The sequence below is a fragment of the Brassica rapa genome, chromosome A02, assembly GCF_000309985.2.
Source record: "Brassica rapa cultivar Chiifu-401-42 chromosome A02, CAAS_Brap_v3.01, whole genome shotgun sequence".
Taxonomy (NCBI): Eukaryota; Viridiplantae; Streptophyta; class Magnoliopsida; order Brassicales; family Brassicaceae; genus Brassica; species Brassica rapa.
Window position 1 is genome coordinate 8,462,757 of NC_024796.2, and position 23,046 is coordinate 8,485,802.

The 23,046-nt window shown below is 31.5% G+C and overlaps 3 protein-coding genes across 6 annotated transcripts; all 3 read left to right on the forward strand.

Annotated features, from left to right (window-relative positions):
- Window positions 1-413: 413 nt before the first annotated feature.
- LOC103852157 (gibberellin 20-oxidase-like protein) lies at window positions 414-8,769 on the forward strand. Its single transcript, XM_009129068.3, has 2 exons — window positions 414-5,330; window positions 6,248-8,769. The coding sequence occupies exons 1-2, from the start codon at window positions 4,999-5,001 to the stop codon at window positions 6,882-6,884; spliced, it is 969 nt and encodes a 322-aa protein (XP_009127316.1). The 5' UTR covers window positions 414-4,998; the 3' UTR covers window positions 6,885-8,769.
- Window positions 8,770-9,552: 783 nt separating this feature from the next.
- LOC103852158 (putative U-box domain-containing protein 53) lies at window positions 9,553-15,871 on the forward strand. Of its 4 annotated transcripts, none has more exons than XM_033285678.1 (10): window positions 9,553-11,964; window positions 12,375-12,756; window positions 12,842-12,966; window positions 13,051-13,172; window positions 13,256-13,449; window positions 13,540-13,811; window positions 13,926-14,024; window positions 14,096-14,479; window positions 14,629-15,393; window positions 15,483-15,871. In XM_033285678.1, exons 2-10 carry the CDS (start codon window positions 12,525-12,527, stop codon window positions 15,663-15,665), a joined length of 2,376 nt encoding a protein of 791 aa, XP_033141569.1. In that variant the 5' UTR covers window positions 9,553-11,964; window positions 12,375-12,524; the 3' UTR covers window positions 15,666-15,871. The 4 variants fall into 4 exon arrangements, with proteins under 4 accessions (XP_033141569.1, XP_033141570.1, XP_009127317.1 ...); XM_033285679.1 differs by having other exon boundaries at window positions 12,461-12,756; XM_009129069.2 differs by having other exon boundaries at window positions 9,553-12,756.
- A 5,499-nt stretch (window positions 15,872-21,370) lies between these two features.
- On the forward strand, window positions 21,371-22,980 carry LOC103852159 (acid phosphatase 1). The gene is made up of 3 exons (XM_009129070.3): window positions 21,371-22,087; window positions 22,305-22,514; window positions 22,589-22,980. The coding sequence occupies exons 1-3, from the start codon at window positions 21,690-21,692 to the stop codon at window positions 22,764-22,766; spliced, it is 786 nt and encodes a 261-aa protein (XP_009127318.1). The 5' UTR covers window positions 21,371-21,689; the 3' UTR covers window positions 22,767-22,980.
- The last annotated feature ends 66 nt before the right edge of the window (window positions 22,981-23,046 follow it).

Sequence of the window (23,046 nt, forward strand, 5' to 3'; positions counted from 1 at the left end):
TACACCACTCAAATATCCATTCATGCACACTCCTACGGTCCTACCGTACTTAGAGCATCTCCAAAAAAAACTCTATAACTTCAAATATAGAGTTTTTTAATCTTCAAAACTTCAAATATAAAGGTTTATTATTCAAAACTCTAAATTTGAAGTTTCATATTTTTTTTTTGCATTTTGGTCCTTAGAATTAATTACACATCATATTTATGATTTTTTTTAGTATTTTATCATTTACTGTTTTAATGCTTACAACTTTTTTATATCATAAAAATATCAAATTAATTTTATAAATTTAAAGTTACACATAAAATTAAATAAAAATTTAAAATAAGATTTATAATATTTTAAAACTAGAATTAGACAACCAAAAAAATTTAAACTTTTTACACATAAAATTAAATAAAACTTTTAAAATAATATTTATAGTATTTTAAAACTAGAATTAGACAGCAAAAACAAATTCAATATTTTACACATAAAATTAAATAAAAAATTTAAAATAATATTTTAAATATTTTTAAACTAGAATTAGACAACAAGAATATTACAAAAGATAACGTAATAAAATGTTTTTTAAAGATACATGAAAATATAATTATTACACAAATTTAAATATTACAACAACAATAATTGTCTAATAAATTTTCTCTAGAGCCTCCAAATCTATAAAAAATTATCCAAATAATTTTGTGTAACCTAAGATAGAAGAACATTGCGGAAATAATTTTATAGAACAATATGTTATGTTCTTATAGTTTAATATTTAATTTTTTATTTTTATTTTTACATTTTACTGTAAAATATTATTAATTAATATTACTATAATATTTTTATATATGTGCTAGTTATTTTATAATTTTGTATGGAATTATATTAATTGTGACAATAATATAAGGATCATAGTGTAAAATACAAATAACTTTTGAAGTTAATTTAAAGTTTTAATTTTGAAAAAAAAACGTATTGAAACTTCAAATATAGAGTTTTGTAAACTCTAAAATAAAGGTTTTTGGAGATGCTGTTACATGTCGCTTGTTGATTTTCCTTTTGTCGTCTGTCGCTTGTTGATTAACCACAACAAAAAAAATCCTAATTCATTTATTGTATAAAATTATATTTTAACTGTAAATGTACTCCAAATCCAAATAAGTAACTTTGCTAGCTAATCTTAAGCAAATAACTAAAGAAATTTATAAAATCGAAAAATCCAATTATCTTTAAAATATTTAGAATTTAACTCGCTAATTAAATAGAATTATTTTCAATTGTTAAATTACATCTAATATTGGATAGGCTAAGAAATTTGAAATGATGAATGAAAATAATATATATATATATATATATTATGTTAATTGCTAGACTGTTTGAATTTATTTCATATGATCACCGGTTTTGGTTACTATTAGTATTATTAATACAAAGGCATTGGACAAAAAAAATTTAAATATCACCAGTGTATTAAATATTAATGGTTAAGCGTAGGAGTTGGTGCTCGTAGTTCGAACACTGATGAAAAAGAATGTTTTACGTCGCATCATTTGTATTAGCATGGTTTTGAGATAAGGAATGATTAGTACTTAATTCAAACTTTTCCTAGTTAATTAAAAATATAAAAGAATAATTCATTTTTTTCTATCCTATGTTCAATCTTAAAAATTCTAATGTAAAAAATAATCAAGATAAATATAGCTGAACTTTTATTTAGCTGAAATTTTGAGTGTAGATTGAACAGTGTAAATTTTCAATCAAAACTTATAATAATTAATGTGTTTCAATTAAAAAAGATTTGATTGTAGATTGAACCACATTATAATATAATTTATACGTACACAATCAAATTAATATAGCTACACACTAAAATATACATTTTAGCATCAATTAACATAAGATAACGTAGATCGAAAATTATTATACAATTAGATAAATTAAAATGGATGGAACAATGTAATATTACTCTAGCCTTTCACCATTTGTGATCAAAAGTAAGAAAACTAACTCCACTTAAAATAAGTATTTTTTAATTAATCTTAGAATATCTCGAATATATAGAAAGATTCAGACTAATCATAAAGAAGAAGTGCAATCCAGAGATGAAACTCTCTTGTCTCTCAGAATATACAAATGAAAATATTAGATACATATATGAATGACCACATGTAAAATTTAATAACTTTTTATTAAAAGGGAAATCAATCCTTAACCTAAACTAACATGACAACTTTTTATCTAGTGGAAATCATTAAACCACCATAATGTGGCTGTAAACAAAAGTGTCCTTCGGATATTTTTGCTGGAGATGGAAAAGAAATTTGTTATATTCCTCAGTTTCATTGTTTTATTCAACTATTTATCATTTACGTATATTCTATTGATTTTTGTAGTTGTACTCTATTGCACCCACAGTTCAAACTCTACAAATGAGCTAAATTGAGTCAGTCCATATAATTAGTTTTGATACATTTCACTGTAAATTTTTAAATATAATCTAGTATATGTTTCTCCTTTATTAACCCATAAATATCGTCCGATGTGATTACAGAAAGACTTATTCTTGGGTTCACTCCCTAGGGTGAACCTCTAGGTTCACCAACCAATAGAATTGTTTTATTTCATATTCTAAATCTTTTAAAAAAGAAAATAAAATATTTTATCAAGCTATAAGTTATATTATATTTTTAAAATAAAAAGATAAAAATAAATAAATTAAAAAAAGTAGTAATTAAAAAAAAAAATTTTAACGTCCTCAGCAAAATACTAAACCCTAAATCCTAATCCCTAATCCCTAAACTATAAATCATAAGCCCTTAGGTAAACTTTAAATCCTTGGATAAATCCTAAACTTCAAATCAAAAACACTAAACACTCAAGGGTTTAGGGTTTAGGGCTTTAAGATTTAGTGTTTTTGATTTAGAGTATGAATTATCTAAGGGTTAAGAGTTTTCCCAAGGGTTTATAGGGTTTATGATTTAGGGTTTAGGGATTAGGATTTAGGGTTTAGTGTTTTGCTGACGACGATAAAATTTTTTTTTTTAAATTCGTTTTTCTCTAACTACTAATTTTTTAACTTTTTTATTTTAAAAGCATAATATATCTTTGACAATATTTTGTTTCCTCTTCTAAAAGATATCGAATTTAAAATAATGAAATCCTATTGGTTGGTGAACTTAGAGGTTCATCCTAAGGGGTGAACCCAAGAATAACTCAGAAAGAAATAAAAGAAACTGTAGATTGGAAATTATAATACAATTAGAGAAATAAAAATAGATGGAACAATGTTTTACTCTAGCTTTTCACCATCTGTGATGAAAAGTAAGGAAATCAGCTCCACTTAAAATAAGTAAATAAAAGTGTTCTTCTAATAGTTATATGGAGATGGTGAAGATATTTGTCATATTCCTCAATTTCATTGTTTCATTTCAACTGTTTATCATTTAATTATATATATTCTATTGATTTCTCTAGCTGTGCCCATTTGCACCCCCCCCCCCCCCCCCCCAATTTAAACTCATAAAAAAGAGCTGAGTTGACTCACTCCATGAAATTAGTTTTCATACATTTCACTGTAAATATATATATTTTTTAAATCTAGTATATTTTTCTCCTCTATTAACCCAAAATCTTCCGGTGTGATGAAAACTCACAAGAGGAATAGTTTACAATATAAAAGAACAAAAATTAAGTCGGCAACCTCATAAGAAACTAGAGAAAACAATTTGTTTAAGATTCTCGAGGATGAAGAGTTCCAAACTTCCGTAGAGCCGGAACGTAGCAGACCAGCTAGCTGTAAGTGTTTGACCTTCTTATTTAATAACTGTTAGAACTATATAAAAAATCATTTTTATAATTCAAATTATGTTCATGTTCTCATTAAATCCAGTTTTCAACGGGAAGACAACTGTAGTCTTTGCCTTAACCATTTTATTTCGGCTGAGTTTGTGACAATTTAAAAATGCGTTGTGTGTCAAGGGGACAAATAAACAAAGTTTCATTGCTTTAAGACTTGGTATCATATACTATAATAACTACATCTTACTTAACAATGATGATATACACAAGAAAGTATGATTAAATATTTTTGTTATGTTAAAAAACGATGTTAGTGTTCTGAAAACTAACAATATATGTCATTTAGGTGCTAGGCCACCACTCTTCTGCCTTATTTTTGTAACGAATGAACACAGCTATTTCTTTTTGTTGTTCAGTTTATAAATTAGAAGACCGATAATAATCTAGGTTTAGATTTTATGTGCATAAATATTCCATTTTCGAAATATAAATCTATGCTATTATAAAAATATTCATCATTAAATCAATTTGATTACAAAATTTATCCGCAGTAAAAGAGCATTCATTATTTATATTTTATGGTAATAACTCCCAAGACATCTACAGTTGTGGTTTTCCTCTAACTTTTTTGTAATGTGATCGTTTTAATTAGGGTTGAAAATCTAACCTAATACCTACATGTTCTACGGTGGTGATGGATTCTTATTTTCTCACGCAAGCAGTGGTGTAACTATTTTCAAAATTGTAATGTTTATTCCCCTAAATTTAGCGATAAATAACCCACTAAAATGGTCGAATAAGAATCTCACCATTCGCAATCCTCTTTAGGACCAAACATCTTAAAATGTAGAAATAGTTAGAACAAAAAGATGTTAGTTGGTTTAAATTATTGCAATGACGACAAAGATTAATTAGCATCCAGAGTTTCTGACTATTACACGAAATAAATACTAGATTTATATGTAAGAGTTCAACCAAAATATATAAGAATTGTATAGTGGAAATAATATTATAAACTTAATACAGAAAAATATTTCTTCTAATCAACCAGCTACCTCGACACACACACATATATATATACACGCAAATAAAAACCTATTTGAATCACCAAACGAAAGTTACGAAACTAAGTTGTATCACAACATAAAGATGCAACATATATAAAAATATTCATTACCATACATCAATCATAATCATTATTTCAGGTAACTGATGTCTGTGGAACTTCCGGTGTTTGACATCTCAAAGCCTCTAAACGAGTCATCGCTGACGTCGCTACAAGATGCTTGTAAGGAGTGGGGTTTCTTCTACGTGACAAACCATGGCATCTCCGGCGATATGTACAAGAAACTCCGTCAATTCTCCGGTGGAATTTTCGGGCTCAGAGACGAGGAGAAGATGAAGATGGGAGCATCTAATTATACTCCTCGTTTCATTGCATCTCCTTTCTTCGAGAGCCTCCGTGTCTCCGGTCCCGATTTCTATGCTTCGGCCAAGTCTTCCATCGATGCTTTTTCCGACCAAGCTACCGATGAGGAGTTCAGGTATGCATATATATATACATTATTACATGTGTATATATAAAATTAAAACCTGCAGATGCTTGTTGACATTTTCTTTGACAACCCTCAAAACGATGTCATTTAATGAGTTGAATTAAAGTCTTTCAATATTTTGAAAATTGTAGAAACCATGATTAAGCTGCCTTCTCAACCAATTTACATGCAATCCACCTTTTGATTAATATTGTTCATATTTTAGTAGTACCATTTTTAAGAAGTGGCCAAGGGGCAGATTGTAATTTCTAGAGTTTATGTTAATGTGTTTACATTTAGGTAGCTTAGTGTATACTAGAGATGTTCATGCAGTGTTTTTTTTTCATCAGAACATCAATTCACGAATACCATTGAACGAAATGCACCACAGTATATTTGTTTTTCAATGACTAGGAATTTGTGATTTAGTAGAACGAACATCCGGTTAGGGCAGTGCCCAAACTACGAAATTAAATTAAAAGTAAATATATTCCAACAGAATTTGAACATGTAATCTCGAAAATCCTTATTTAGTAATTTAAGAGTTTTAACCATTATGTCAATTCGTTGTTGATGCTGAAATGCATCAATTAATAAATAGTAGAACGATTTCGTGATAATAAGATTGTCAAACAAAAGACAAATCTGATTCCAAATGTATTGGTTACTCTTTATTTGATTAGTGCGCATTGCATATTTGAATTCTCTTTAATCAAGCATTTAATGCAAGCACTAATATATTCCTTTTGTCTTTGTATAATACTTGTACATAAAATACAAAAGGAGGTGAAAGTTGGATGTTGTGATGCTTTGATCTATCACAAAGTTAAAAGATTATTAGATCTTGACAACAAAACCAAATTTGTGATTAATTTGATTTGTGTTTCCTAATCGTTTTTGTTATTATTATTTTATTTTTTAAAAAGCGAGTTGATGAAAGAATATGGAGAAAAGATGACGGAACTATGCGAGAAAATACTGAAAGCTATACTCTCTAGCTTTGGAGAGGATCTTCATCACAAATATTACAAGTCTGAGTTTGGAAACTGCCATGGCTACTTCAGGATCAACAACTACACAATCCCTTTAGAACAAGATCATCAAGAAGACAATGTTGACTTGTTAGAAGGGCTGGGAATGCACACTGACATGAGCTGCATCACTATCGTTGATCAAGACGACATTGGAGGTCTTCAAGTCAGAACCAGAGACGGGCTTGGTCTCATGGATATTAACCCTAAAGACGAGGCTTTAGTCGTCAACGTCGGAGATTTATTACACGCTTGGACCAACGGACGGCTGAGATCGTCCCAACACAGGGTTGTGTTGAAACGTCATAGTTTCGTGGATAACAGATTCTCCCTTGCTTTCTTCTGGTGCTTTGAGGATCAGAAAGTCGTGTTTGCCCCTGACGAAGTTGTTGGAGGTGGTGAAGGTGGGAGGGTATTTCGGTCATTTAAATGTGGGGATTATTTGAGGTTCAGGGAGAATATTGAGAAAGGGAAGTTCGAGAAGGTTGGGCACACGGTCGAAGACTTTGCACGAACTGAGGACCGTAATTAATTTTTTTTTGTTTTGTTTTATATTATTGAAAGTTAATAACTTGTTGTCTAAAATATATTCCCTCCATTCTCGAATAAATTCTTCTTTAAATATTTACGTATATTAAAATTATTAAAAATATATACAATTAAATTTATTATTTATTTTACTATGTATTTTCTAATAAATATCAACCAATATTATTTAACCAATTCAAATAGGATATTAGAAGTTCAGGAAATAAGTTGATATCCTTTGAGCAAAAAGTAAAATCCGGTAGAATGACTAGGGGAAGCTTGCCTTTAGATGTTACTATCAGGTCGAACTCCACTTTACCTAATGTTGAATACAACTTTGAAGTTTAGAGTTGCGTTTGACAAGATAGAGGAAGAGGATAAATTGTACACCGATTACTTTTTAGAATTGACCGAAGGTATAAAGAGATGCTTAACGAGATTGGAGTAAAAGACAATCGGGACGAGCTGCATATATACTTGAAATAAGGAGTTAAGAATCCAGATTTGATGTCTGGTGTAGAGTATGATGTCTTCTCGTTTTGGAAGCGAAACTGTACCAAGTTCCTAATTCTCTAACAGATTGCAAAGGATGTCTTTGCACTGCAGGTTTTTTCTGTTGCATCCGAGAATGTTTTCAGTACAGATGGAAGGATCATAAGCCCATCTTGAAGCTGCCTTACTCACTTCATGGTTGAAATATTGATGTGTACTAAATAATAGCTTAAGCATGACATTCATTGTGAATGAAGAATGCTTACTAATGCACAAATCCTTGAAAACATCAAAAAATTAGAAAAGACTGAGAGAGGTATATCATCTTCTATCTTACAAGTTCTAACGTTTAGCTTTTTATTTTGTTTGTGTATTAGTTTGTTTTGTTCTATCCTTGCATTAGAATATGCTATATGACATCAAGAGCCTATTCTCTTCTAAGGTATTGCACTAAAAAACCCTTAGTTTACAATGATTCGCTTCTGTTTTAGTTTCTTTTGACCTGATTTTCAAACTTTTCTTTGGCAGGAGTAGTACGTTCCACATCACTACATCATGATTGTCGAGCTCAAGATTGTTCCAATGTCTCTCACTTTAATTGTCGTGTGTTAGTTTTGTTTGTTGTTTTGTTTATGTCATTCAGTTTCAAAACTTTTAAGTGTTGCTATTTTCATTGTCGTATGTTGCTATTTTCAGTTTAAAACCTTTGTACTCAATTTCACTTTCAAGAGTAATTTTCAATTATGCGTTTCTGTTTCTTATGATTTGCTGTTTTTTTTATTTTTGAATCTTACTTCAGTATAATCCGAACCGATAAAAAAAAACCAAATGATATATTATATAAATTATATCCGATCCTGAAAAACCGATCCGAACCTGATAAATTATATCCGATCCCGAACCGTAGTAAAAAATTTACTAGAATTGGATCTATCGGGTGTTATTTTTTAGAACCAAAATCTAAAATATCCAACCCGGATGTCAACGGGTATCCGAACGCCCACGCCTAATTATCATTATAAATGTGACCAAGCCCGCCCCAGCTCATACAGTCATCTACATAGCACATACAGTCATCTACATAACACATACATAATACATACATTTCAATGTTATATATATTGTAATTCTGTAATATTATTATTTAGGTTTTTTATTTGAAATTAGTAATATAATAATTTTTATACATTTTATTTTGTTATTAGTTCTTGTTACATACTAATATACTTTCAGGTTCGGTACAATAAATTCATAATCTGATATAATTAAATAGATAATCCCCTTCAAAATAATATTTTTCATTTCTACAGTTTGCATATAAAAAATATTTTTAAAATTTATTTAGTTATACTATAGAACATATATCTGTTCAGGATCATTTATATTTCTTTGTTATTTAAAATAATACTAGATTTTGACCCGCGCTTAAAAGCGCGGGTTATTTTTCAGTTGATAAAAATATATGATATGAATTAGTATTTTAGTCTTGTTATACATTATTATGTTACAAAATTTTATTATATCAAAACAAACTATTGTTTTTATTAAGTTAGTTAATGTAATTATATTTTTAATCGTTTGATTACTTTTTTCAAAAAAATTATATGGATTGATTAGACTCAGTGCGTCTATTATTTTAAAATAAATTATTTTCAATTAGATGAGAACAATACTTTTATATCAAGTTTGGACCCGTCATCGAACCAGTAAACACGATGACTTGTACATAAGCTGGTTTAGATTTAATGAAAACTCGTTAATTTAAAGCATGCAAACTTCGAAAAAACGTTCAATCAAGTGTGACCCGGCATTTGGTTGACATGGTAGGAAAAAATATCTTCAATAATATTTTAAGAGATGAAAGAAACTTCTAATATATTAACGTAATAAAAAATAATTTAACGTAAATATATATAATTTTGTTTTAACAAATGATTTGCTAAAGTGTTTTTTATTAAATTTGATTTTGTAAATATTTAGAATTATATAATGTTAGATGACATGATATAATATGTTGTATGATATATGCTTTCATTTTAATAATTGATATCTAAATATTATATATCCATCTTTGAGCATAATATATGATGTATATAACGTTATTGAATAACAACAATAACATTGGATGATAATAAGAAAAATAATTAGAGAAGTGTATCATACAAAATGAGAAATAATAATAGGATTTATTTAAAATATTTAAATTATTTATAGTTATTGTAGTTAATGGTAGGATAAAAAATAAAGAGTTTTATATAGATGTTATAAATTCTTTTATAATATATTTATAAAAATATTTTCTTTTAATAATATAAATTTTCAATCGCATCTATAATATATTCTTATCAAAAATCATCATAACAATATATTTAGAATATATTGTTAAACTAACGTACGCAAAATAATCTCTAACAATATATTTAGAATAAATTGTTAAACTGTATGCAAAATAACTTCCTTTAAAATATAGTCAAAATTATTAGAAGTGTTAGTCAAGGAGAATCTATGATGTATAAGTTGTGTAGATAAATATTTTAGAAATGTCAACATATTCATTTGAAAAACCACATTTCGATCAACGAAAAAATGATAGAGTGAAGCCTTTGGTCAAAAAATAAATGATAGTGTGAAATGTTGCAAAGTTGGTGGCACCAAGGAACAATATAGTTTTGGTATTTAAATTTACCAATCATATTTTGGTTATGGATTTATGAGACATGTTTTGGTGAGATGATATATTTTAGTATAATGGAGTTATGTATAATTTTTTGGTGTATCATAGTAAGTTGAGTAATAAATAAGAGTATTAATTATTTTATAGTTAGAGAAATATAAGGTAATTGATTATTGCATAGTTAGAGAAATATAAGGTGAGACCAAAAACATAGTTAAGTCTAATAAAAGGGTCTAACAACTTTTCATAGGTAGATTTTTTAAAACTCCTTCTCTTTTAATAGTATAGATACTTTAGCATCTACAATTTTAGTTTAAAGCAGGATTTTATAAGTAAATATGATGCTATATATGTTTAAATAATTTAGACTTAATACATAGTTTACAAATTTTATCCATTTTAATGGTGAATGAAATTCTAAATGATTTTTTTTTTAAAATAAAATAAGTTAATTTATCAATTTAATATAATTTTTAAATTTAAATCATATAATACTTCTATTTTAATATAATATAAATAAATTAAAAGTTTATGAAACTAGCATAAAAATATTCTTTATAATAAAATCTTAATTAACACTAATTTTTAATATTATTATACTACTAATTACGAAATTCATACATTATTTTATAAAAAATATTTAGAACTTTTAGTAATATTTTCTTAGATTTTTTATCAAGAGATTTTTTATAGTTAAAAGTAAAATTAAGACAGTTTTATAGGTGAAGTTGTTATATGTAAGATGTGATATCTTAATGATGCCAAAATGTTAGCTAGAAATAAAATAAAAGATTATTTTTTAGAGAAGGTCCATTTAAAAGAATCACACATAAAAAGAAGTTGTTATTTCTATTTTAGTATATTATAAACTATAATTTAAAAGTTTATGATAATAGCATAATAAAAACTTAATTAACCTTAATTTTTAATATCGTTATACTACTAATTACAAAATTCATGCATTATTTTATTAAAAAATATTTAGAACTTTTACTAATATTTTGTTAGATTTTTTGTCAACATATTTTTTATAGTTAAAAGTAAAATTAAGACATTATTAAAGGTAGAGTTTTTATATGTGTGGATTATATAAGATGTGATATCTTAAAGATGCCAAAATGTTAGTTAGAAATAAATGAAATATGATTTTCTAGAGAACATCTATTTAATGGAAGCATCTTAGCCTACTGGTTAAGGTTTAAAGGTTTCAATATCCATGTCTGGAGTTCGGATCCCGTACTATACATTTTCTTGCATATTAGAGAAAATTCAGGTTTTAAGTCCCAGAGAAAACGATAATCTAGGTTTTAAGTCCCAGAGAAAACGATAATCCAGGTTTTAATCCAGATTTATTAATACAAACTATAGAAGAAAGACTTACAAGTGATTTTCAACATGGTGCAAGTAAATTTGGACGGATCACCCTACAGAAAAAGATTTACAAGTGATCTTCAACATGATGCAAGTAAATCTAGACGGATCACATGATGCAATTAGACGTAGATCCTCACTAAATAGATAGTATTGTTGGTTGTCGAATCGTTTATGTAATATTTTTCATAAATGTAATATCATAATAAATCAGCATTATAAAAAAACGTCTACTTAAAAAAAATCACAGATAAAAAAATCGTGATTTCTATTTTAATTGAATACATATCTCATGTTTACTGTATTCTCAAACAACAGTAATAACAAAAATAATTTAAGAAGCGTTATAAGATGATGTGGTTTATTCAAAGGACTTGATTGTGTATGAAATTAGGAGCACGAACGTGCATGGCTGTTCTTTGCGTTGTCTCTGTGAGAGAATACAAGATTCCATCCTCATTCAACTTCAACATGTCAAATTGAGAGAGTCTGCCCCAACTTCTTCTCTTTAGGTTTGAGTTTCTTGACATCTTCTATTCATCATCAGGTTGGTCAAAGCTTTGATTTTTTTTTCTGGTTTATTAGAGATTATAATTGATCATGCTTGACTTGATGGGTTTCTGGTAAAGTTCAAAAGTTATGTGCTCTGCTCAGATCATACATTTCTAGTTGTGAAAATGATTCATTTTCATAGTTTTGCAAGTATCTCCTCACCTTCTGCATTGTCTAGCTGTCCATCTAATTTGACTTTGGAATGTTTGATCAGTATTCATAATAACTTGTCCAGATTGAAATTTTGAGAGATTTAATTATGATCAATATCAAATTTCATCTTCTTGATCTATGCACTCTCTCTATCAAAAGCTTTGCATTCCTTATTGACCAATGTGATAACAATTTCTCTCTAATGTTCCTTGGTTACTTCCCAAACCAAAACGGATCTTGATTTGATTTCAGTTGTGATGTTGTCCTGACTTATCTCCCAAATGGCTTTGAGACAAAAATAAGCGACGACTTGAACCGTTGCAGAACTTCTTGTGCAGAGCCGACCCTGACGTTTTAGAGGCTCCAAGCAGCTTTTGAAAAAGACTATTTATTCAGAAATAAATGGACTTCTTTTTCAAAACTTCGTATCTGGAACCCAAACCGGCGGTTCCCGTTAGTACCGGCTCTAATCATGCGTCTCCTTCTCAATCGTTGACCGTTGCGGTAGCTATTAGTGGTAGTACCAAAAGCAAGAATGTACTTAAATGGGCGCTCAAGAAGTTTGCTTCCGAGAAAAATATCATTTTCAAGCTGATTCACATCCATCCAAAGCTCACTTCTATACCTACACCTTGTAAGCTCTACAGATTTTCTTATTTACCTGAGACTTTATGTGACTAATTAAAGATCCTGAAACTGGTTTCTGTTTCCTTACTAAGCCGGAAACATAGTCTCTATCACTGAGGCACCAGAGGACGTGGCTGCTACTTATAGACGACAAGTTATGGAGGAGACTAAAGAAACACTTCTGAAACCTTACAAGAAGATGTGCGAGCGTAAAAAGGTTTTCTTTTTCTTTTTCTTTATCAGATATCTTATAGCTAAATGTGTATGAAACTCACACGTTTTGAATCTTGTTAACCAAAAGGTTGTAGTGGAACTTTTAGTGCTAGAATCAAATAGTGTTGCAGTGGCAATAACCAGAGATATTAATCAGCATTTGATCAGCAGACTTGTTATTGGACGCTCATGTAATGTTGGCTTGTACGGGTAAGGCTTTATCTTTTCTGGTTAAATGTTATGATATTTCCATAGTGTTTTCTCCATGATATATGTGTTGAGACAAATTACAGGAATAATGATATTACCGCGAAGATATCACACTATGTGTCAAACCTATGCACAGTCTATGTTGTCTCAAAAGGAGTGTATATTCTTTCGAAAGAGAAATTACCTTCAGCTTCAGACACAGAGAGAAATGAAATTTTAAGAGATACTGGTAGTGAGAGAAGCTCCAGCTGTTCTTCTGGTTCAGGGACTATCTCAGGTTCGGAGATTTTTAAGCAGAGAAACTAATGTCTGCAGTATGATTCATGATTGTAATTTTTCATTATTATTATTTATTTATTTTGGGTAGATGCAATGTCGTCAAATGCACTCAAATCCAAGTCTCTTGGTCTGTCCAATAAGAGATTGCAACATCTCCCGACAATAGTAAGAGGGGTTTCTGGTCGTGTGGAAACTGATTCTGATGAAACAAGAAGTGTGTGTTCGGATGCTGCAGAGGAAGTGAGCAAGAGAGAAACATCCTATACCGATGAGAGAAACGACGGTATGAGTCATATCTCTAGCAACCCTGAATATGAAAATGTTACTGATCAAGGTGAAGATTATTTCACAGACGACCAGGTAGGTTTATATTTCCATATTTAAACCTCTTCTTGTGGTGTTTCAAGAGAAAAAAAACTCTTGTGAGATTGTGGAAAGCATTTGAAATGAGAGGTGTGTTTCCATTGATTTCAGGAAACACTCCAAGAAATTACAAAGTTGAGAGATGAACTTAGACAAGCTCAGGAAATGTATGCAGTGGCTCAAGTAGAGACCTTGGATGCTTCTAGAAAGGTCTTTCCTGAAGCTTCAAAGAAGAAATGGGTTTGTGTGTCTAAATAAAATCTTTCTTGTTATGGTTTCAGCTAAAAGAGCTAAAGTTGGAAGAGCTAACAATAAAAGGTCAAGGAACAAAGGGGTTAGCACAAAAGGAAACACAGCAGAAGAGAATGGAAGAGAAAGAGACTGCACAGAGAAGAGAAGCTGAGATGAAAGTAGCCCACGAAGCCAAAGAGAAGGAGAAGCTTGTAGAAAGATGCCTTGTGGCTCCTAAGGTGGCTCCTAAGGTGCAATACCAAGAGTTCACTTGGGAAGAAATCAGTACCGCAACCTCATCATTCTCTCAAGATCTTAAGATCGGAGAAGGAGCTTACGGCGCTGTTTACAAATGTAGTCTTCATCATACAGTCGCCGCTGTCAAAGTTTTGCATTCCCCTGAAAGTAATCTATCCAAGCAATTCGATCAAGAGGTACGTAGACATAAGACTGGATATTTTATCCGTTAAATTTGATTCAATTTGTTATTCGTTTCGATTTGATCTGAAAAATACATACATTCCTAGCGTTTTCTTCCTACTTTAAAGAGAAAAATAACTGACATTTTCATATTCTCTCTTAGCTGGAGATCTTGAGCAAGATCAGGCATCCACACTTGGTTCTCCTCTTAGGAGCCTGCCCTGAGCGTGGAGCTCTAGTCTACGAGTACATGGAGAATGGTAGCTTGGACGATAGAATCTTCCAAGTCAACAACAGCCAGCCACTCCCGTGGTTTGTACGTTTCAGAATCGCTTGGGAAGTCGCATCAGCTCTCGTTTTCCTCCACAAGTCTAAACCGACACCAATCATACACCGTGATCTTAAACCAGCAAACATCCTTCTTGATCGCAACTTCGTCAGTAAAGTAGGAGATGTTGGTCTCTCCACAATGATCCAAACCGACCTCTTATCAACCAAGTTCACAATGTACAAACAGACAAGTCCCGTGGGAACATTATGTTACATCGATCCCGAATATCAACGAACCGGGATGTTATCTCCAAAGTCAGACGTCTATGCCTTGGGAATGATCATTCTCCAGCTTCTCACCGCTCAGCCGGCTATAGCACTGACGTATACAGTAGAAATAGCCATGGAGAACAACGATGACGACGAGCTGATACAGATTCTTGATAAAAAAGCAGGTGACTGGCCAATGGAAGAGACCCGGAAACTAGCTGCATTAGCCCTGCATTGTACAGAGATCCGTGCTAAAGACAGGCCAGACCTGGAAAAGCAGATTCTTCCAGTACTAGAGAGCTTGAAGAAGGTTGCTGAGAAAGCAAGAAAAACGATTGCCTCTGCGCCGAAGCAACCTCCAAGCCATTTCATCTGCCCATTACTTAAGGTAATATAACTTGTTCATCACGTCATCCGTTTGCTTGCTAAAGAAGTCTCAGGTTGGTTTAGAGAAGAATGTTGTTATGATGTTTGCAGGATGTGATGAAGGATCCATGTATTGCGGCTGACGGATACACTTATGACCGGAAAGCCATAGAGAAGTGGATGGAGGACCACCGTAGCTCGCCGGTGACTGATTCCCCCTTAGAAAACATGACCCTTTTGCCCAACCACACTCTTCATGCAGCCATTGTCGAGTGGTGCCGTAGAAATCAGTAAGGCAAACAAAAGCGAGCGCACCGTGAGGAATGATGTTATTGGAGATTATGATATTATTATGGAGAATGATTGAAGCAATTATATGAAATTGTTGTGATTATATATCCTTAATTTTATGATATGTATTAGTACTATAACACATGAGATTGACCATGACTTGATTTTTATTAATCATATATTCTCAACTGGTATGCTATTTTGTCACATTTCAAACATGTGATTCTGTTTTCTTTTGGATTTGATTTGCAAGCCGCAAGATAGAAATTACAGAATAGTCTTAATATGTAATTAACATAAACTAGTCTAGAACCCGCGCGCTAAGCGTGAGTTATGTTTCTTTCTAATTTGATTTACAGATTTAAAATTAAAATAATAATGACAAATTTTGAGATGATAATGTTGTGTTAATTTTACCTTTTTGTGATGTTTATTTGAGTTTTGGATCAAGTATTTTGGTTTGTACCTTATTTTCAAGGTGCTGGTCATATCAATATATAGGATTTTTTTATCAGTTACAGTGCAAATATTATATTTTAATATTTTGTATAACACTTTTTCTTGACATCCGATCTTTACTTTATGACTTATAAAATCATGATAAATTTAAATTCAGTATAACATAGCATAGACAATACTTGAATTAATTACGGTTGTTACTCAATTGGAATTTCTAAATATAAACAAACTAGTGTTACTTTCCGTGCATAAATCTGTTATATTTTTAATTATCTTATTATAATTGTAAATTTAAATAAATTAGTAATTTTTAAATATATTATAATGGATTGCAGTAAATCTATTGAAACTATATTGAAACTATTTTGGGGTTTTTGCCAAAACTAACCCACAACTTGATTTTAATTCCAAACCTATACCCAAAATTGAATCAAATGCAAAACTAACCTAAAAGCCTAGTGAAATTACAGCTCAGCCCCTTGTGACCAAACAAAAAAACAGAAGCCATTTTTACGAATATAGCCCCAGTAAATCGTCTGAGTCGTCTGAGATGTTGGAAGTCGTCTGGACGACTGAAGTGTAAGTCGTCTGGTACCAGTTTATTTTAAAAATAATTTATAAATCTTGTAAAAAATATTTTGATGCGTAAAAAATAAAAATCAAGTAATTATAAACAGTTTTAACTGATATAAATTAAGATATGATAAAATTGATTTGTTTTGAAGATATATCAGTGGAAGTAGTGAATCATGAAATACTTTGGTTTAGGAGTTTGGCAAACATATGTTGTAGTATTGTATGTATTGTTAGGGTTAGATTTTGGAAAACTAAAATGTTTTTTTCAAAAATTAGTTTTCACCTACATGTGTTTATTTCTGTGTATAGTAAACACTTTTCAAGTTTGATTTGGTTTTATGAAGTGTTTAATTAGATAATTAAGTTTAGGGGTTATGTTTAGGGTGTGGACGACTTATATTTCAGTCGTCTGTTGAATAACTTACCCGGACGACGTATGTTTCAGTCGTCCAGACGACTTACTTGTAAGTCGTCTGGAAAGTCTTCTATTTTAGTTTCCCGCTAAAAATATTTAATTTCCCGCTAAAAATATTAAACTCTTCTGGACGACTTACATGTAAGTCGTATGTTTTAATTTCTTCACCAGACGACTGAAATGTAAGTCGTCCAGGAAGTCGTCTGAGTCAAAAATATTTAATCTAATTGGATTTTTTGTCTCCCTATATAAAGAAAAATTTACACATTCTCTCTCCTCCTCTCAAATGGCTGCAACAAAAATGTAATGTTCATCATTCTAAAACTCTCCAACCTCTCTCTAATCTCTTTGACTTGAAAACACCAAACTTTATATGAATTTTTCAGTTTTGTCTCATGTATTTCTTACTAATCTATCTCTTTTGCAGGTTTTTAATCAAATGGTACTCATCTTCCACTAATTTAGAGGTAGATCTATTAATTTTAGATATGTATTTTTGTGTGTTCTATAAATGTAGATTTATCTAATCTTCCACTCATTTTCTCTATTTTTAAGTCATTTGAACGTTTTTGAATATGCAGGTTTTTCAGATCTGGATTTGATGTGCAGGTTTTTCAGATCTGGAAGACTTCTGGGACGACTTACCTGTTAGTCGTCTGGAAGTCGTCTGGAAGTCGTCTGGACTTCTTGGAAGTCTTCTGACAAAGTCGTCTGGATTTCCAGGAAGTCGTCTGGACTTCCAGGAAGTCATCTGGACTTCCAGGAAGTCGTCTGGACTTCCAGGAAGTCGTCTGGACTTCCAGGAAGTCGTCTGGATTTTTCTGAGCGTTTTGATAAGTTCTTATGTCTGATTTTTCTTCATTTGGTAACTTCTTGTTGTATAAAGTTCTTACTTTTTTCCCAAACTAAAACTCTCCAAACCCACTCTAATCTCTTTGACTTGAAAACACCAAACTTTATATGAATTTTTCAATTTTGTCTCATGTCTTTGTTACTAATCTATTTTTTTTTTGCAGGTTTTTAATTATTTGGTACTCATCTTCCACTAATTTAAAGGTAGATCTATTATTTTTAGATATGTATTTTTGTGTATTCTGTAAAGGTAGATTTATCTAATCTTCCACTCATTTTTTCTGTTTTTAAGCCATTTGAACGTTTTTGAATATGCAGGTTTTTCAGATCTGGATTTAATATGCAGGTTTTTCAGATCTAGAAGACTTTTGGGACGACTTACTTGTTAGTCGTCTGGAAGTCATCTGGAAGTCGTCTGGAAGTCGTCTGGACTTCCTAAAAGTCGTCTGGACTTCCTGTAAAGTCGTCTGGAAGTCGTCTGAACTTCCAAAAAGTCTTCTGGTAAAGTCGTCTGAACATCCTGGAAGTCGTCTGGACTTCTTAGAAGTCGTCTGGACTTCTTAAAAGTTGTCTGGTCTTGTCTACTCAAGTGGAATCCAAGCTTGTCTTTGTAGATGAATGATCTATAATAGTTTTGTTTGTGGTCTGTTTTATGAATTGCATGTATACTCTTTTAGTTGTGAATTTTTTATAAAATCAGTAATAATGTTTTCCAAGATGTATTAAATGTGCTAACAATGTGTTTACACATTTACAAATCAATGAAATAATAGACTTCAGTAGCCTTTTTCTTATCTTTGGATCTCTCATATGCAATAATAAACTCCAATGGCCTTTTTCTCATCTTAATAAACAAGAATGTTGGTAAGAGATGGAAACAAACAATAGTAACTAGTCAAAGCATATCATATTTTTTATAAGTTTGCATTGAAAAACTTAGTCAAATTTAGTAAAACTAAGGGAGAGAATATATTTTGTAAATATGAGTTTTACATATCTTGAAGTTACTTATCACTCTTAAAAATACAAGTTATTCAAAAACTAACGTAGAAGACTTAAAAACTAGTGGAGAAGACGCGGACGACTTCAATCTAAGTTGTCTAGACGACTAAACTATATGTCGTCTGGTCAACGCAGAGGTTATTTTTGCAATTGACTTTGAAATCTGTTATTTCGGACGACTGAAAGTTAAGTCGTCTACTATTGTTTGGTTAAAAAAAAAACTCCAAAAAAGCTAGACGACTTACATTTCAGTCGTCAGAGGTTAGTTTTGCATTTGACTGGATTATTTCAGAAGTTTGACTTTTTGGACGACTTACATTTCAGTCGTCTAGTGAAAATTAAAATAATAATATTTTTTTAAAAGTAGACGACTTACAGTTAAGTCGTCATAGGTTAGTTTTGCAATTGAAAAAAAAACTTCAAGATTTAATTATATACAGACGACTTATAATTCAGTCGTCCACGAGACGACTGAAATGTAAGTCGTCCAGGATTTACGAGGTTTGACCAGAATCTCGGAAAAAAAATCCTAGACGACTTACAATTAAGTCGTCTGGTGGACGACTGAATTATAAGTCGTCTGTGTATAATTAAATCTTGAAGTTTTTTTTTCAATTGCAAAACTAACCTATGACTACTTAATTGTAAGTCGTTTACTTTAAAAAAAATATTATTATTTTAATTTTCGCCAGACGACTGAAATGTAAGTCGTCTGGGGAAGTCAAACTTCTGAAATTATCCAGTCAAATACAAAACTAACCTATGACGACTGAAATGTAAGTCGTCTAGGTTCTTTGGAATTTTTTTTGAAACCAAACAATAGTAGACGACTTAACTTTCAGTCGTCTCAGGTTACAGATTTCAAAGTCAATTGCAAAAATAACCTCTGCGTTGACCAGACGACTTCCAGGTAAGTCGTCTACAGCCAGACGACTGAAAGGTAAGTCGTCTACAGCCAGACGACTTCCCAAGTAAGTCGTCTGACGAACAGATCTGGAAAAAAACTCGATGTCATACCTTAAATTGGTGAGATAAGTTCCTTAGCATACATAAGGCTTCTCCAAGCACACAGAATCACAAACGGAAGTCACCCACCCATAATCGTTAGCTTCTATGACTCTATGAACCATAAAAATTTTAGAATCAAAATCTTGGGTTTTTTTTAGCTCATTGTGGAGAGAAAGTGAGAGATATGTTGTGTTTAGTTCACAAGAATGGAAAAAGAAGAAGGGTAAATCGATTTTAGGAGCATTAAGAGCTTCAAATTGGTTGTTCATGGTGGTTGTGGTATTGATGACAATGGCAATCTTGTAATTACTTGAAGATGATGAGGGTGAGAGAGTAAAAATGTCATTTTCGAAAAAAAAAAAAAAATTGATGGCATTTTCGTAAATTATATGAACTTGTGGGGTGAATAGGGCAAAACCAAATTTCAAAAAAAAAGGAGGTTAGTTTTGTGTTTGACTTTAAGTTGTAGGTCAATTTTGCAAAAATCCCAACTATTTTGTACAAATATCATATTGTGTTATGTTTGGTTATCACAACATAAATCCGGGAAGGTGCTCTTTTTATTTGAACTACGTTTTTATCTTTAGAGATTTCTTTATTTTTCAGTTATTTAACTCCTTATCTGCTAAATTCCTCATACAAAATATTCATATATTAAGACTGGAGTCATAGATCTATTGGGTAATAGTTTCCTAGTATTTCATTATAATTTGGGTGGAAGTCTATGTATGTTAAATGTTTTGATCATTTGACTATTCTCCCATTACATTACATTGCATTATTCATTTTTGTAAATTTTACAATATGTAGTAAATTAGTAATAATCAATATAAAATGATTGAATGAGTCTCCAATCTGTTTTCTTGTCATAGAAGTAATCATATCAGAAGAACATAAATTAAACAAATGAAAGCATGTATATTTATATTCAGTTTTGGCCAATAGTGTACAAACAAGTTTTGTCATAACAAGGATTTACAATAATTAATTTTCAAACTATTTAATTAACAATCAATACACATTAACAATTTAACACGGTATTCACGCGTAGCTGCTATGCGTGCATGCAAGTAACTGTTTTTAATGCTCTATTGTTTTTGTTTTAAAGAGTTCTGATTAGGATCCTAGCCAAAATATAATTATATGATATCACCTATAAAATATAATTATGAATAACTCTTAAGAAATTTCAGATGAGCAATTCTATTTTCTTATAAAATTCATCTCATAACACAAAATGCGATTCAAATACATAGAATTTATATGACATCACATAGAACATATAGATTAGTCACTGACCAACTTTTGTAATTAGACATTAACCAAAAGACCAGTTGTGGACCCCACAGAACTACGAATATTCGGATCCACCCAATTGGATCTGATCTTTAGATCCGAACCCTCAAGACGAACAGAAACAGACAGACACTTTAAAAAAAAAGACATCTCCTCATACACGTCACCGGCCAGTCCTGTCTTTACCATTCCGATTAGATTATTTTATTTCTTTCTCCATTGAATTTAAAAAAAATAAAATCGAAGCTTTCTTCTTCCTTACGAGTTACGATACTCCGTTAATCCAATTCATCCTTTTATATTCCTTGGTTCGATAAACCCTCATTCGATTCAAATTTTTCTCAATTTGATTGCTAAAAGACCCAATTGAACTTTCATTTTAAAAAAAAAACATAAAGTTTGTGTTTTTGATTTCTCCGATGATGATTTATTACGTCATCTTCCTTGTTGTTTCCTTGTTCGCCTCCGCGTTTTCCGATGAACTTTCCGACCCGTCGTCGATTCTCAAGTATCCGTCGGAGGAGACCAAGAGAGTCGACGGAGACGAGGTCAATTTGCATTGCACGAGCTGGAGATTCGCGGCGGAGACCAACAACCTCGCCCCGTGGAGCACGATTCCGGCGGAGTGCGCTGACTACGTCAAGGACTACGTGCTGGGTAAAGGGTACGTCGCCGATCTCGAGAGAGTCTCCGAAGAGGCTTCCGTCTTCGCGAGCACCGTCGATTTCTCCGCCGGCGACGGCAAAGACGCTTGGGTTTTCGACATCGACGAGACTCTCTTGTCCAATCTTCCGTACTACATCGACCATGGCTTTGGGTACGTTTTCTCAATCTCAAAACTTGGTTTAGTTTCTCAATCTCAAAACTTGGTTTAGTTTGGTTTAGTTTCTCAATCTCAAGACTTGGTTTAGTTTTCTCAATCTCAAGACTTGGTTTAGTTTTCCCAATCTCAAAACTTGGTTTAGTTTCTTAATCTCAAGACTTGGTTTAGTTTCTCAATCTTGTTACTCACTACCGAACATTGTTGCATGCAGGCTTGAGGTGTTTGATCACTCAGAGTTCGACAAGTGGGTTGAGAGAGGAGTGGCACCAGCCATAGCACCAAGCTTGAAGCTTTACCAAAGAGTTATTGATTTGGGGTACAGAGTTTTCTTGCTTACCGGGAGGAAAGAGAGTCACAGGCTTGTCACTGTTGAGAATCTCATCAATGCCGGTTTCCAGAACTGGGACAAGCTCATTCTCAGGTATATTCTTGCTCATATAAACACAAGTAGCTCGTTGGTTTTACTCTTAAAGCTTTATTTATTTGGACTTGCAGATCTCCAGATGAACAGCACAAGATGGCGACGCTGTACAAATCTGAGAAGAGGGATGAGATGGTGAAAGAGGGATATAGGATTCGAGGCAATTCAGGTGACCAATGGAGTGATCTGTTGGGTTCCTCCATGTCTCAACGATCTTTCAAACTTGCAAATCCAATGTACTATATCCCTTGAAGAGTGACGAGTGTGAAGACACAGGGAGCTTTATTCAATAATATTTTCTAAATTGTATAGACTTGCTTACTTACTTACCAGAGGGTAATCAAAGTTTCATGATTGCCTCCGCTTGTAATTTGTCAGCTATTATATGTACTACTACTAATAACACAGTAAAACTTGTTTCGGGGAAAAGAAAATAAATATAGAGCTGACAGTAATATTACTTTCATTGTAACGCAGTAATACTGTAATAGTATCATCTGGAAATTATCAAACTTTCCTTAATCAGTTTGGT

What these genes read in the sequence shown, in the direction of transcription:
- LOC103852157 (XM_009129068.3), top strand. Translation starts at nt 4,999, where the DNA reads ATGTCTGTGGAACTTCCGGTGTTTGACATCTCAAAGCCTCTAAACGAG. An exon ending in GCTACCGATGAGGAGTTCAG is followed by an intron (nt 5,331 to 6,247) that starts GTATGCATATAT and finishes TTTTTTAAAAAG; the next exon opens with CGAGTTGATGAAAGAATATG.
- LOC103852159 (XM_009129070.3), top strand. Translation starts at nt 21,690, where the DNA reads ATGATGATTTATTACGTCATCTTCCTTGTTGTTTCCTTGTTCGCCTCC. An exon ending in TACATCGACCATGGCTTTGG is followed by an intron (nt 22,088 to 22,304) that starts GTACGTTTTCTC and finishes TGTTGCATGCAG; the next exon opens with GCTTGAGGTGTTTGATCACT. An exon ending in TGGGACAAGCTCATTCTCAG is followed by an intron (nt 22,515 to 22,588) that starts GTATATTCTTGC and finishes TTGGACTTGCAG; the next exon opens with ATCTCCAGATGAACAGCACA.
- LOC103852158 (XM_009129069.2), top strand. Translation starts at nt 12,525, where the DNA reads ATGGACTTCTTTTTCAAAACTTCGTATCTGGAACCCAAACCGGCGGTT. An exon ending in TGGTTCAGGGACTATCTCAG is followed by an intron (nt 13,450 to 13,539) that starts GTTCGGAGATTT and finishes TATTTTGGGTAG; the next exon opens with ATGCAATGTCGTCAAATGCA. An exon ending in CCTTGGATGCTTCTAGAAAG is followed by an intron (nt 14,025 to 14,095) that starts GTCTTTCCTGAA and finishes TTATGGTTTCAG; the next exon opens with CTAAAAGAGCTAAAGTTGGA.